Source organism: Silurus meridionalis, chromosome 14 (genome assembly GCF_014805685.1).
Source record: "Silurus meridionalis isolate SWU-2019-XX chromosome 14, ASM1480568v1, whole genome shotgun sequence".
NCBI classification, from domain to species: domain Eukaryota; kingdom Metazoa; phylum Chordata; class Actinopteri; order Siluriformes; family Siluridae; genus Silurus; species Silurus meridionalis.
The window spans coordinates 16,244,213-16,259,935 of NC_060897.1; the positions used below are offsets into that span (position 1 = coordinate 16,244,213).

Consider the following 15,723-nt stretch of genomic DNA (forward strand, 5'->3'; position numbering starts at 1 on the left):
ATAATAATTGCATATGATTGCAAATAAGGACCCTTTCTTCTTGCATATTGTTAAAACCGCCAGATAATTCTTGTTAGCAAAATGATAAAGAGTTAATACTGCGATCAGGTTAATGAGTTATCTATCTTGGGTTGTGGCTGATATTAGAATGCCACACAAACATTTTTTTCAATTCAATTCAATTCAATTCATTTTTATTTGTATAGCGCTTTTAACAATGAACATTGTCTCAAAGCAGCTTTACACAGATAATGTGGTGATAAAAAGTGAATATGTTCTTTATAAGTAAGTTTGTCCCTGATGAGCGAGCCGGTGGCGACAGTGGCAAGGAAAAACTCCCCGAGATGGCACAAGGAAGAAACCTTGAGAAGAACCAGACTCAAGAGGGAACCCATCCTCATCTGGGTTGCACCGAATGTCCATTTTTTGATTGTAACATTTAGCTAATAAATATTTTTAAAGATTTAAGACGCAATTCGCAGTTCATGCCAGAATATATCATATGTACAAACATCTATGGAGACCTTACCATAAGATTTGTAGTCCTCATTGGCTATTATAATAACCTCCACTCAGATTTGTTCTCATGGTGCAGTAAGCATTCCAATTCATCCCAAAGATGTTTAATAGGGTTAAGGTTAGAGCTCTGTAGCCCATGTAAACTACATCCTCCTGAAGTTTTGTTTTCAGGGGCATTGTCCTCCTGGAACAAGTTTAGGTCTCCTGGTTCAAGTTAAGGTAAAATGTCATGCATCCAAACACTTCCTTATACAATTGTGTGTGTCCAAATATGTGGTAGCATATTGCTGGAAAAGTCAGGTATCCCAATACATTTGTGCATGAAGTATATATATATATATATATATATATATATATATATATATATATATATATATATATATATATATATATATATAATGAACTAGGTGTGATAATGCTGTGTGCATATGATAATATGGAAGTAAATGGCTATATGAAATACTGGTTTGTAATAAGACAATCTATGATCTGATGTAGTGCATTACATTGATTTTTTAGTTATAGTACTTTTAAGATGGAAGCAAGCAAAATTCCAAATTTATGTATTAAAATCTTGTACTCAGACTTTCATATTTTTTGTGTTAGAAAAGTTTTTTCTCTAAATCGTGATTCTGTATTTCTTTATTTTAATAACGAACATTTAATTAAAAAATGTTTTTTTACTTTTTTAATCTGTGATACCTTAAATGTGTATCTTATGCCTAATAACAATGAAGCAATTATTGTGTTTATTTAATTACAAAAAACACAGACAGATTTTTTTTTGTATTTGATTCATGTTTTATTTTTTATAGTTTGTAACAAAAGTAGAATAAACAAAATAATAAATATACATTAATGTAATTTGTTCACAATGCCACAGATATTCAAGTTCATTGCATTCTCTCTCTCTCTCTCTCTCTCTCTCTCTCTCACACACACACACACACACACTCTCTTTATCCCCCTTCTTTTAAATAAAATATATTAGTAAACTGTAAACAAGTGCTCAAGTGTCACAGCGAACTCATCGGTCAGAAAAGTCTTCTCGGCGTAACGCATACAGCAGGGATGTTGGAAAATCCAACTGGTTTTGCTCGCACCACCAACCATCACCACCACATGATCAAACCCTGAAAGTTCAGGACTCATGGGGTTTAGAACGCAAACTGACACGTTCTGGTGTCGCCATTCCATGAAGCGAGACGGCGGAGAAATCTACCAGTCCTGTCATGCTGCTCGGGAGTGTTCAAAGTCCACGCGTGTTCTGTTTTTAGCAAATCACACAGCGATCCTTGGTGCCCTGGTGTAAAGCTTTCTCTTTAATGTACATGAGGTCGCTGTGCACACTCGGCCGCCTCGCGAACGGAGCCACAATACCGTACGCGTCGCCGCCGTCCTTGTACTTGCGAGTGCGCAGGGATTTCCTGTGCAGCACGTCCCCGCACTGCAGTGAGATCTTGCGGTGCCGGTCCGGGCTCATCTCATCGGGCAGCTTGGCCATGCTGAAAAGCGCGTGGAACATGACGTCCACGTTGGTGTTGCGCTTGGCCGAGACCTCAAAGTAGGCGCAGCGCTCGTCCCCGGACACCAGACGCTCGATCTCTTCGTCGGAAACCTCGCGCGTAAACTCGCGGTCGCACTTGTTGCCGCAGATGACCAGCGGCACGTCGGCGTTCTCCTTCGTCTTGGTCTTTAGGCAAGACTTAGTCTCGAAGATTTGACTCTTGAGACGTTGTACCTCCTGGAACGACGCTCGATTGTCCAAGCTGAACACGAGGATAAAAACATCACCTAAAAGAGTGAGAGGGAAAAATAATTTTAGTCATTATACACGTTTGGCATGCAACAGGGGCATGTGGTCAACTGTCATTAAACAGTTATTGCCACCCACTATAATGTTCTGAACTACTGATTTGTTTATTATTATTATTATTATTATTATTATTATTATTATTACTACTACTACTAATAATAATAATAATACTAATAACAATAAAAAAGTATAACATCAACAACAATACTACTACTACTAATACTACTACTACTACTACTACTACTACTAATAATAATAATCATCATCATCATCATAGCTTAACGTGCACTCTAACTTTATTGTTTTATTTATTATTTTATTATTTATCAGGCAGGATTAAGATCTCACCTGTTAATATGGACAGTCTCCTCATGGCAGGGAAAGGGTGGTTTCCGGATGTGTCCAGGATGTCCAGCTGATAGACATCTCCGCGGATGCTGTAGAACTTGCGATGGAAGTCCTCGATGGTCGGCGTGTACTGGTCATCAAAGCGCTCGTTCAGGAAGCGAGAGATGATCGCCGTCTTGCCCACCTTCGTGGATCCGAGCACGACCATGCGGTGGCAGTTCTTGGCTGGGATGTCGAAGTCATGCTCGGATGGAGACATTTTCTTAATCATGGTGTCTTCAGGTAAAAGCGCGCGCGTACACCCGCTCGGTTAGTCCACAGAGAGGCTGGATCGAATCGAATGGATCGGATCGAGTCTGTCTTTTCTGAGACTGTCAAAGCCGGCCTGTATTTATAGCACCAACACTGCAACTACGCCTCCTTTGACCTCATCGATGACGCAGCGCAGCCTGTGTGTGTGTGTGTGTGTGTGTGTGTGTGTGTGTGTGTGTGTGTGTGTGTGTCCTAGAGAATAAAGACAGATCATCAGTTATGAGCAGCTCTGCACTGGCGACACATTTATAAATGCAAAATGGAAAAATGGCATAGATTTTTTTTCATTCATTTTGATTACGCAAACAAAACGTTATGAAACTAAAAAATATGCCATTTTACTATTGAGAAACAATGAAAGACAGAACAGAAGGAGAAAACTTAGGACATCAGGGTTCTAACAGTTATTGAAATCAATTTAATTATATTACATTTGTATGCCAAATAGCTAATGATGGAAAAATCGCGTTTACTGTATATTTTGAAACTGCAATTATTGTGCGCGGTAGTAGCCAAAATACTGAAACGGTCATGTGACGCCAGAGCTAAACCATAACAGAGATCGACCTAGTTTCGGAATTATTGCTCAACCGCAACAGGTTAAAGAGCCTGATATTTGAACAGTGACGTCACAACCATGCTCCATCAGCCGCCGCGCGCGCTTAATGATTCACACGCGAGCGCTACTTGGGGCAAAATTGTGCACGATTGCACGCGGTTGCATGAACTCCTTTTCCCCCGGCACACACTTTCACAAAATGTTTTGTGCATGAAGGTTTAATTAGTTTGCGCCACACGCCCTGTTACTCTGCGTAAATTCCCTTTGTAGCCGCAAGAGGCGCGCTGCATATCAAACACACTGAGCAGAAAGAGTGGATCTGATTTAGTAAAGAAAATATTTGCATTTTGCGTTTACAGCATTTAGCAGACACCCTTTTACAGAACGACATACTATTACCCAATTTATACAACGGAGCAGTTGAGCATTAGGTACCTTAAACAAGGGCCCAACAGTGGCAGCTTGATGTTTTTTGGATTTTAATTAATGACTTTTTGTTGAGAACTCCAGTGTCTTAACCACTGAACGACCACTTCCCAAAAATTAAACTGAAAAGAACAGATACTTCATTTGATGGCGCAAAGTAATTCAACTACTGAGGTAAGCTGCTCTGGAAAGGGATTCTCATAATAAATTCAGTCTAGTTTGGTTAATGAGGAAGCAGGAATGTGTATTTGTGTGCATGTATATAAGTATGTGTTTGTGTGTGTGTGTGTGTGTGTGTGTGTGTGTGTGTGTGTGTGTGTGTGTGTTGGTATAAAAGTAGATAGATAAAGCATGAGATGTTTTAACCCAAAAAGGTTGAGTCATTATGTCGATCCAGGATGCTGATTAAATTTTTTTAACTACTTGTTTTAAGATCTACCTTTAAGTGCTTTTACTTAGCAAAAACAACACATAGTGTGACAAGGAATTTATTATTACTCATGAATTAGTTTTGCATTTTTACAACACAGATAATTACTACAAATATAACTTGACATTTTTGAATATTTCTATTTTTATTGCACTATTTAAAAATATAAGATGGGGTCCCCTGGTGGTCTAGTGGTCTAAGATGCAGCGCTCTCACCGCTGCGACCCGGGTTCGATTCCCGGTCAGGGAACCATTCCAGCCACTTTCAGTGCCGGTCCCAAGCCCGGATAAATGGGGAGGGTTGCGTTAGGAAGGGCATCCAGCGTAAAACGTGCCAAATCAAACATGCGGAGGATCCGCTGTGGCGACCCCTAACGGGAGAAGCCGAAAGAATTTAAAAATATAAGATATTAAAGTTAAGCATTTCAGATATATTGCTATCAGCAAGCATCTATTGGTGCATTTATTTAAATTCAGTACACTATTTGCTCATTATATAGATTTAGTAGCAACATGTTTTTTGTTTAGGGTGGTTCCAGAGTTTTTCCAGATACACTTGTCTTCTGTTGTGAAATTCAACCTGTATTAGTCTGGTTTTTCAGGTCCAAGTGAAGTTTATAACATGAACTGGATGGTGACTCTACATGAGCACTCATTGTTTGATAATTAGTTCACTATGTTCCCACTTAAGAGCACATGCCGTGTCATATTTCAGATCCATCATGTGCTTCTTCTGGGATTAGGAGTATGCTTTCTCACCTGCTTTCAAAATGTACAAATAGCTGCCAAAATCACAGATGGGTTATTCTTGAGCAGAAACATGACGAAGTAAAAAGTTGGATGCTATAATTATCTGCTACAGACTATATGTAGCTCTGTTTATAGACATTGTAGCTCTGTTTATAGACTGTTTATAAACATTGTTTATAGACACTGCTGCTTATACTTGTATAACACCTACACACTAGAGTTTTCAGATTATTAGCTGCTTGATAGTTAGCTACTATCTTGGAAAGTGTATTTATCTGCGTTTATTAAATGTCAAGGGACTGAAGGTTGTAAAAACCTATACCCCAATAAAAGTAAATTATAGGGGAAAGGACATTTTTTAACAAGACAGGACACACATTTAACAAAGCGTACAAAAAGGCAACAGAAAGAACGTGACAGTAAAACAGGATAAATTAACCACTTGTTATAATTGTGTAAATCTTAACAAAACTGCAGGATTTATAAGAACAAACAAATACTTACATTTGGCAAACAATATTCCCTTTCTTGCTTTCAGTGTCATTCGTTTTTTTTATACAACTCCATTCTTGTTTGTTTGTCCCATGCTTTTCTCAAGAAACATAGCTTCAAGCTATTTGCCTTTCACAATAATCTCCCCTTGGCTGCTGTTTTTCCTTTCTCCCTGGCTCATGCAATTTATCACCAAATTGAGTGGCTCCTGTTAGTGAAAGTGGGTTAATTTGAGCTAAAGAAGAGTCCATGCTGGTCTCGAGCACCAGGTCAGAGGATGCATAATAGAATCAGAGCAGCCATTACAATGTAATTTTGGTCATTTCTCAGCACATTGACAAGTGACCTTTAGCAGGGTTGATCTAGAAAGGTAGGGCATGAAATCTGTTTGCAGCACTACAGGTGAAAAGTTCAATAACAGCCGCCCATGACGTTAAAAAATTCTGGTCTATAGCAGCTTTTGACTATTTGTGAATGTACCCAGAGGTACATTGACTTTTCCAGCCATGTATTATGCTTCCTCAAACTGTTACTACAAAGTTAAAGTCACACAATTGTACAAAATGTCTTTGGATACATAACATTTTCCCGTTAGTTAAACTAGGAGACCCTGTGATAGAAGAGTATCTGCGAGAGTGAAAGGGAACGTTTATAGGACTGTGGTGAGACCTGCGATGTTGTATGGTTTAGAGACAGTGACATTTAATAAAAGACAGGAGGTGGAGCAGGAGGTAGCAGAGCTGAAGATGTTGAGATTTTCATTGGGAGTGACGAGGAATCACAGGATTAAAAATGAGTTCATTAGAGGGACAGCGCATGTAGAACGTTTTGGGGACAAAGTGAGAGAGGCCTGATTAACATGATTTGGACATGTGCAGAGGAGGGACATGGGGTACATCGGTAGGAGAATGCTGAGGAATGCCACCAGGAAGGAGGAAAAGAGGAAGACCAAGAAGGAGGTTTATGGATGTGGTGAGGGAAGACATGTAGGTAGTTGGTTAAAAGCGACAGATGAAGAGGACAGAGTGGTATGAAGACAAATGATCTGCAGCCAAAAGAAAAAGAAGAAGAAGAAGAAGAGTTGAACTAGGAGACCCAAACCCGTTTCAGCATGACAATGGTGCAGTGCACAATGTGAGATTCTGTTAAGTTATGGTTTACATGGCTTGGAGTGGAACATTTTGAGTGGTTTGCTATAGAGCTCCAACCTCAAACCCTCTGACTGTATCCCGGGCCTCATCAGTCTACATTAGTACCCGATTTTACAAATACCCTTGTAAATTGCACATGTACGCCGAAGGAACAGACATAAATAATCCATAATGCATTATATTGCTGAACACAGTAGTAGTCTAAACAAGAAAGAAAATGAAATATCTCAGCATTGGGGTACCACAACATGATCTGTGCCTACAAGTGTTTAACAAGAGCAGTGCTACAGACGTGCAGTCAGAAACTTTTTTCATTATCTTAACAGTTATTATCTTAACATCAGCAAGATTTATGTGATTTGTTTTTGACAAAGCAATTAAATTCAGTTTCACTAAAAAGTGTGGAGTGTAATGACCATTTGAAGGGTATTTCAAAGTAATGCACTTAAATATACTTAAATGGCTGCTTTGGAAAGCCTCATCTCTTAAGAGATATTATAAAAAGCATATAATCTTGCTGATTACATGTAGACATGCAATGCATGTAGGTCAGATTCTGTTACCATGGGGCAATTCTGCACAAGTAATATCTTTATAATGTAAATATAAAATATAAATATAAAAATATAAAATATAGTGTCATATACATATTACATACATAAATAAAATGCATTTTTGTCATTTTATTTAATTTTTGTGGTTTTCCATATATCCAGCATTTTGGCTAAGACACTTAAAAACAAATTAAAAAAAAAGCTGTAACACCCATGGTGAGAGTTTTGTGGGTATCACACATGAAATTTATTGTCAGGATAGTTTTATGGGTGATGAATATACACATGAAGAAAATCAGCCTAATGGAAACTTTTATATATTTGGTGGAAAGGGTTCGGTTTGGCTTATAAATGACTATTTGCTGAGTGGTAGACCAGAACCACTGGACCTGGACCACAAAACCTAGAATATGTTTAAGAAAACACATGTACATTAGTGCATAGACTACCATTTAGGGTTAAAATTATGCTACAGAGGACTTCCTGTAGGATATAATCCCTTTAGTGCAACATCCTCATCCTTTTTGATTCATCAATGTTGACCTATTTTATCATCTTGTTCAGCTGTCATAAAAAGTATTAAAGAATAGTGAGAATGGGTATGCACCTGGCTAAATCTTTTTCCTGATTTCGCACAGCGGGGAAAAAAGGCAAATAAGAAACAGGGCGGTGATTCACAATCTTACATAACCAAGTTGCTCACAATAAAAAACAAAACAAAGCACACAAATAAAAAGAATGACCCAGATGAAGGTGTGCTTACATATATGCAATAAAAAGGATGGCATTTCAGACCTACTTTTTTATTTTTTATTTTTTTTAGTTTGATATGACCAGCTTGTTTTCCTTTTGACCTTGGTGTTGAATGTGTGCTTGGGGGCTTTAAATGAAACACCGGCAGCTACAGTATGGACTGACTGGTTCACAAATGTTTGGCAGGATGCTCTTATACATGCAAAATTATGTCCATCTGGAACTTTACAAAATGTTCCTGAACTCCGGAATGTTCTATTCACAAAGCAAAAGAAAACACAAAAAGTATAAGCACAGAATCTGCTGTCTTATGACAGTTTAATTTATCCTGTATTAAGCCTATGATTTGACTTGACTATCTTAATTTAACTTATAATAGGGGGCTCTTGCTTGATTAAGTTATGTGCTGAGTCACTTACATGGGCTGTGCAACCCCCTATTAGTTTTTTTTTGCAAAAAAAGTTGCTTCTATTCTCAATTCTTTTCACTCTCAATTTTAAAGAAGAAAAATTACTTGTTCCGAGGAAATATAATGTGTTCTATTCTCATAGTGGAATGGAGCTAAGACCAGAAACTTCTAACGTAAATGTTAAATAAATGTTGCCATGCAGAACACTTCACCTGATCAATGATTATATGTTTTTATTAACATAACTTTCTTTTGGCTTCTCCCATCAGGGGTCGTCACAGCGGATCATCCGCGTGTTTGATTTGGCACATGTTTTTACGCTGGATGCCCTTCCTAACGCAACACTCCCCATTTATCCGGGCTTGGGACTGGCACTAAGAATGGCTGGGGTTGGTTCCCTGACCGGGGATCGAACCCAGGCCGCAGCTGTGAGAGTGCTGCATCCTAACCACTAGACCACTATGAAAAATGTATGATTGCTTATATATTATGTAATATATCATATGTTATGTGCATTTTCTATACAAGGCCCTGGGTTTAGCTCTTGCTATAGAAAAGACAATGTATTAAATTAAGATATTTAACTGATCCGATATCCACTGTCTGTTTTGGGTGTTTGTTTACACTATCTCCTATTTGTACACAAATGACTGCACCTCAAAAAAACCCTCTGTCAAGCTCCTGAAGTTTACGGATGACACTACAGTCATTGGCCTTATCCAGGATGGAGACGAGTCTGCTTACAGACAGGAAGTTAAAGAGCTGGCTGTCTGGTGCAACCACCACAACTGGGAGCTCAACACGTTCAAAACAGTGGAGATGATCGTGGACTTTAGGACAAATCCCCAGCACTCCTCCCACTCACCATCATGAACAGCACTGTAACATCAGTGAAATCATTCGAGTTTCTGGGTACCACCATCTTCCAGGACCTGAAGTGGGACAATAACATTGACTCCATTGCTAAAGAGGCCCAGCAGAGGTTGTACTTCCTTCGCCAGCTGAGGAAATTGAACCTGCCTCAGGAGCTGCTGAAACAATTCTACTCAGACATCAAGAGGCTACAGCGGACGGTCAGGACTGCTGAGAGGATTATTAGTGGCCCACTGCCCAATCTCCAAGATCTTTACTTATCCAGAGTGGAGAAAAGGACTAAGGAAATCACTTTGGACCCCACACACCCAGCCTTCTCTTTCTTCGAACTGTTGCTTTCTGGTCGGCATTACAGAGCACCGTCCACCAGAACAGCCAGGCACAAAAACAGTTTATTTCCTGCAGGCTATACTTATCATGAACAATTAAAATATTTAATACTACACATTGTCCATCATAACTGAAACATTTGTACATAAAGTCCATTTGTAAACTGAACACTTGTAAATAACATATGTACATTTATTTAACAACATTTTTACTCTGTATATATTGCATAATTTTATCTGTCTGGTTTACAATTCTGTTACATTATGCCTTGTTACATTAAGCCAAGGCTTGGGCCAGTGTCAGTGAAAACCTGTGCCAGTTGTCCAGCGCATGCTCTGAGAACACGTCCCGGTATGCCATCCAGGCCAGCTGCCTTGCGTGCATCCACTCTGCCAAATGCTGAATAGACGTCCGTTGTTGAGCGTGAAAGTGGGCTGTAAGCAGTAGAAGAGTCCGTGGTTGAGGTGAAATGTCCTATGAGAGTCCATTGTGGCCTGTGAGGCAAACATGTTCCAGTCAGTATCTTAAAACTGTTGCTGTAGAGAAGAAATGGCCCCCTCTGGCCATACCTTCATTGTCCTCAAAGCAGGTTTCACCCGTTTGATCAGTGGTGTGTATTTGGGTAGCATGAACAAAGTGAGGTGAACAGACTGACCCAAGTGGGGGAGGGGAATGGCCGTGTATGCCCCAGGTATGTTTGTGTATACCTGGTCCAGTGTTTTGTCCCCTCTGGTAGAGCAGAAGACATTTTGGTGACATTTTAGGAAAACTGATCTCAGGTTGGAGTGGTTGAAATGTCCAGCAACAACAATAGCTCCTTCGGGATGTGCAGACTGCTGTTTGCTGATAGCTGTGTGCAGTTCCTCCATAGCTAGTTTAGCATTAGCATCCGGCGGAATGTACACCCCAGTCACAACAATGGCTGAGAATTCTCTTGGTAAATAAAAGGGTCTGCACTTAATCATCAAATACTGTAAAAGAACAGAGCAATGACTTTCAGTAACAGTAGAGCCCGTGCACCAAGATTTGTTAACATAAATGCACAGACCATCACCTTTGCGCTTACCAGAGTACTCTGCCGTCCTGTCTGCCCGAAAAACACTGCACACCTTAATCCGCTTGTGTGATGTTATCCGGAGCAGCAGTTCATCCATTTTGTTTGCGAGAAACTGTACATTGGCAAAGAAGATGCTTGAAATAGACGGTTGATGCGGGTTTAGCCTTAGCCTAGCCCTGACGCCACCTCGCTTCCCCCTCCTTTGTTTACGGTCTCGGCGCCGGCGCTGTGGTCTCGCTGTCGGCCGAGCTGGATCAGCGGTCCATGGTGTTCAAAGTTCATTGTAAGCCCCTCTCTGTAGTTGTGGCCATGTTTAAAAATGCTTGTCGGCTGGATGAGATGTGTGCAAGCCTGTTCTGAATAAGCGTGCAGTTAGTGAAGAAATTGCTACTGAATCACAAAATCTGGAGAGACGTTGTGCGTTGTGCGCGAGGCCCAGTGTGTGTGTGTGTGTGTGCGTGTATATATATATATATATATATATATATATATATATATATATATATATATATATATATATATATATATGTATATATATATACACACATATATACTGTATATATATATATATATATATATATATATATATATATATATATATATATATATATATATATATATACAGTGAGGAAAATAAGTATTTGAACACCTTGCTATTTTGCAAGTTCTCCCATGGAACATGGAGGGGTCTGAAATTGTCATCGTAGGTGCATGTCCACTGTGAGAGACATAATCAAAAAAAAAAAATCCAGAAATCACAATGTATGATTTTTTAACTATTTATTTGTATGATACAGCTGCAAATAAGTATTTGAACACCTGTCTATCATCTAGAATTCTGACTCTCAAAGACCTGTTAGTCTGCCTTTAAAATGTCCACCTCCACTACATTTATTATACTAAATTAGATGCACCTATTTGAGGTCGTTAGCTGCATAAAGACACCTGTCCACCCCATACAATCAGTAAGAATCCAACTACTAACATGGCCAAGACCAAAGAGCTGTCCAAAGACACTAGAGAAAAAAATGTACAGCTCCACAGGGCTGGAAAGGGCTACGGGGAACTTGCCAAGCAGCTTGGTGAAAAAGGGTCCACTGTTGAAGCAATCATTAGAAAATGGAAGAAGCTAAACATGACTGTCAATCTCCCTTGGACTGGGGCTCCATGCAAGATCTCACCTCGTGGGGTCTCAATGATCCTAAGGAAGGTGAGAAATCAGCCCAGAACTACACGGGAGGAGCTGGTCAATGACCTGAAAAGAGCTCGGACCACCGTTTCCAAGGTTACTGTTGGTAATACACTAAGACGTCATGGTTTGAAATCATGCATGGCACGGAAGGTTCCCCTGCTTAAACCAGCACATGTCCAGGCACGTCTTAAGTTTGCCAATGACCATTAGGATGATCCAGAGGAGTCATGGGAGAAAGTCATGTGGTCAGAGGAGACAAAATAGAACTTTTGGGTCATAATTCCACTAAACGTGTTTGGAGAAAGAAGAATTTGAGTACCATTCCAAGAACACCATCCCTACTGTGAAGCATGGGGGTGGTAGCATCATGCTTTGGGGGTGTTTTTCTGCACATGGGACAGGGAGACTGCACTGTATTAAGGAGAGGATGACCGGGGCCATGTATTGCGAGATTTGGGGGAACAACCTCCTTCCCTCAGTTAGAGCATTGAAGATTGGTCGAGGCTGGGTCTTCCAACATGACAATGACCCGAAGCACACAGCCAGGATAACCAAGGAGTGTCTCTGTAAGAAGCATATCAAGGTTCTGGCGTGGCCTAGCCAGTCTCCAGACCTAAACCCAATAGAGAATCTTTGGAGGGAGCTCAAACTCCGTGTTTCTCAGCGACAGGCCAGAAACCTGACTGATCTAGAGAAGATCTGTGTGGAGGAGTGGGTCAAAATCCCTCCTGCAGTGTGTGCAAACCTGGTGAAAAACTACAGGAAATGTTTGACCTCTGTAATTGTACCAAATATTAACATTGACTTTCTCAGGTGTTTAAATAATTATTTGCAGCTGTATAGTACAAATAAATAGTTAAAAGACGTCTATTTTTTTTTTTAGATTATGTCTCTAACAGTGGACATGCACCTACGATGACAATTTCAGACCCCTCCGTGATTTCTAAGTGGGAGAACTTGCAAAATAGCAGGGTGTTCAAATACTTATTTTCCTCACTGTATATATATATATATATATATATATATATATATATATATATATATATATATATATATATATATATATATATATATATAATGTGTGTGTGTGTGTGTGTGTGTGTGTGTGTGTACAAATACAGTCTACAAGCTTACACACTTCTCACATTCACATTCTCCTAATTCCTCATCATCTGGAACTACTGTAAATAAACTTCAGGATGTTAAAATTTCAGATTCAATAAATTCACAACACATACGTGTTTTGTAACAACTATTACCAAATCAACACAGTGTCACAGCCTACCTCTATCAGAGATTATGCTGTTTGTTCATTGCCTGACCACTGGCTATTTTTTACGTAATTAAAATGTTAATCCAAGCTTTGGACATAAAGCTGGTGCCCACCAGCATTTATGTGTGTATCTGCCACATGGCAATTATAGCTAAATATATATCCGTAAACATCTCACAATAATTTATTGTGTCTATACAATTATTTGTGGTCAGTGTTCATTAATAAAAATAAAAAAATTGCTGTCTTGGATGCCTTTTTGCCATACAGCTCAGTGGTTAAGGTGCTGGGTTACTGTTCGGAAGGTCAGGATTCAAGCCCTGATATCACCAAGTTGCCACTCTTGGGCCCTTGAACAAATCCCTTAACTGTCTGTGCTCCAGGGGGGCTGCAACATGGCTGACATTACGCTCGGACCCCAGCTTTCAAGCAAGCTAGGATATGCAAAGAAAAAATTTCACTGTGCTGTAATGTATGTGTGACAAATAAAGGCTATTCTTATATTCACACTCACAGGTTGGAAGGTTACTGAGATACAGAAGGTTGTAGAAACAAAAGATTCATTGAATGGAAAGATTTCCTGTCCTCTTTATACACCTGATTGTGTTTTGCCCTGATTGCAGTCCATAATTCGCAGATAATGGTTCCCACTTGGCCTGAATTGACCTTTATCATCGGTAATGACTGACTGTAATAGCCATTACAATAGCTTAGCCATTTTAGAGGATTTCAATAAGGATGTCACTAGTGTGCTTTCTTTCTTTGTGTTGGGTGTCTTAGGTTGGGCTGATAGAAAGTGTTGCCTGGTGAGCTATCTAGTCACTTAGAAAAGCTACAGTAATCAATGATTGTTTCTCAAAACTGTGTGATTTATAAGATAAGATAAGATAAGATAAGATATACCTTTATTCATCGCACAGTGGGGAAATTTCTTACACATTATATTGAATTTAAGTAATTAAACGACTATATATGTCCATATATAATAATATATGTAATGATGTATATATATATATATATATATATATATATATATATATATGTGTGTGTGTGTGTGTGTGTGTGTGTGTGTGTGTGTGTGTGTGTGTGTGTGTGTGTGTGTGTGTGTGTCCATATGGCGGCAGAGACTTTAATGAATTTTTACCGCTGCATCATTGACAGCACCCACCAACCTCATTACAATGTGGTATGGCAGCTCCACTGTGTGTGAATGGAAAGCCCTGCAAAGGATGTTCAAAAGAATGGAAAGCCCTGCAAAGGATGTTCAAAACTGCCCAATGCATCACTGACACCCAGCTACCCGCCATTGAGTATCTTTATCATTGTATCATTGTAATGACTGGGAGACCTAAGTCAGTCCAGATCAGGAACAGCATCTCCAGCACCACCACACTGAGCACTGGGGCCCCTCAGGGCTGTGTGCGCAGCCCACTGCTGTTCAATCAGCTGACTCACGACTGTGTAGCAATGCACAGCTTAAATCACCCAATCTCTTGTTTATAGTCCTTCTTGTTTATAGTCCTTTATGTTTCCTCTTTTGCTAACCCTAGATACTGGTTGGGCGTTATTTTGCGTGATTTTTTTTTTATCTGTCTTGTGTTGTCTGTCTACACTGTTTTTTGTCTGCACCGTTTGCACTAGGTTGCACACGATGCACTTTATGTGGCAAGGGCACTGAGTTCTGTTATGTAGCTTTATGTTGTGTTTTGTAGCTCTATGTTGTTTATTGTAGCACCAGAGTTCTTGAGGAACGTTGTCTCATTTCACTATGTACTGCGACAGATATATATTGTAGAAATGACAATAAAAACTTCTTGACTTGACTTGCACAGAGCTCACATTATCATCAAGGACTCCTCACATCCAAGTCACAACTTGTTTGAGCTTCTTCCATCAAGAAGGAGATACAGAAACATACACACTAGAACCTGCAGGTCAGCTTTTCCTCCTCTACCTTCACACTGAATTCCACACTACACCACTAGGACACTGATGGCCCACTGATACTTTTCTGATATTATTGCAGTAATCATCATGCGGTTCTGCTCCACTCTGCACATTCTATAATTATTCTGGACATTTATTCTGTAAATAATAGTATTATTCTATTGAATCATTCTTTTTAAATTATCCTGTATATAATTAATTGCATAGCTTAATTATCCCCATATTTATATATCATCTGTATATACAATGTTTGCACAGTTTTACATACATTGTACATTTCCAATACTTGTATTTTTTTTAATCCCACATTCTCTATACATATTGTGCACTTTCTCTACACACATCCTGCACTAGTTTAACCTTTCAAACATTTGTTTGTATAAGTGTTTATATTTATTCTTAGTGTACTTGCTCACCAGCTTTGTCTATCTATGTATCTATATAGAGAAAGGTTATATAGAATAGGTAATCTAGCTGACTAGTTCATCAAGATGTGTACAGTCCCTTTTAAGGTGTATGGTACTGTACTGCA

The 15,723-nt window shown here is 39.3% G+C and overlaps 1 protein-coding gene across 1 annotated transcript; it reads right to left on the reverse strand.

Moving 5' to 3' along the window:
- Positions 1–1,488: 1,488 nt before the first annotated feature.
- On the reverse strand, positions 1,489–3,066 carry LOC124396672 (dexamethasone-induced Ras-related protein 1-like). The gene is made up of 2 exons (XM_046865866.1): positions 2,684–3,066; positions 1,489–2,313 (listed from the first exon to the last, which is right to left on the reverse strand). The coding sequence occupies exons 1-2, from the start codon at positions 2,952–2,954 to the stop codon at positions 1,793–1,795; spliced, it is 792 nt and encodes a 263-aa protein (XP_046721822.1). The 5' UTR covers positions 2,955–3,066; the 3' UTR covers positions 1,489–1,792.
- Between the last annotated feature and the right edge of the window lie 12,657 nt (positions 3,067–15,723).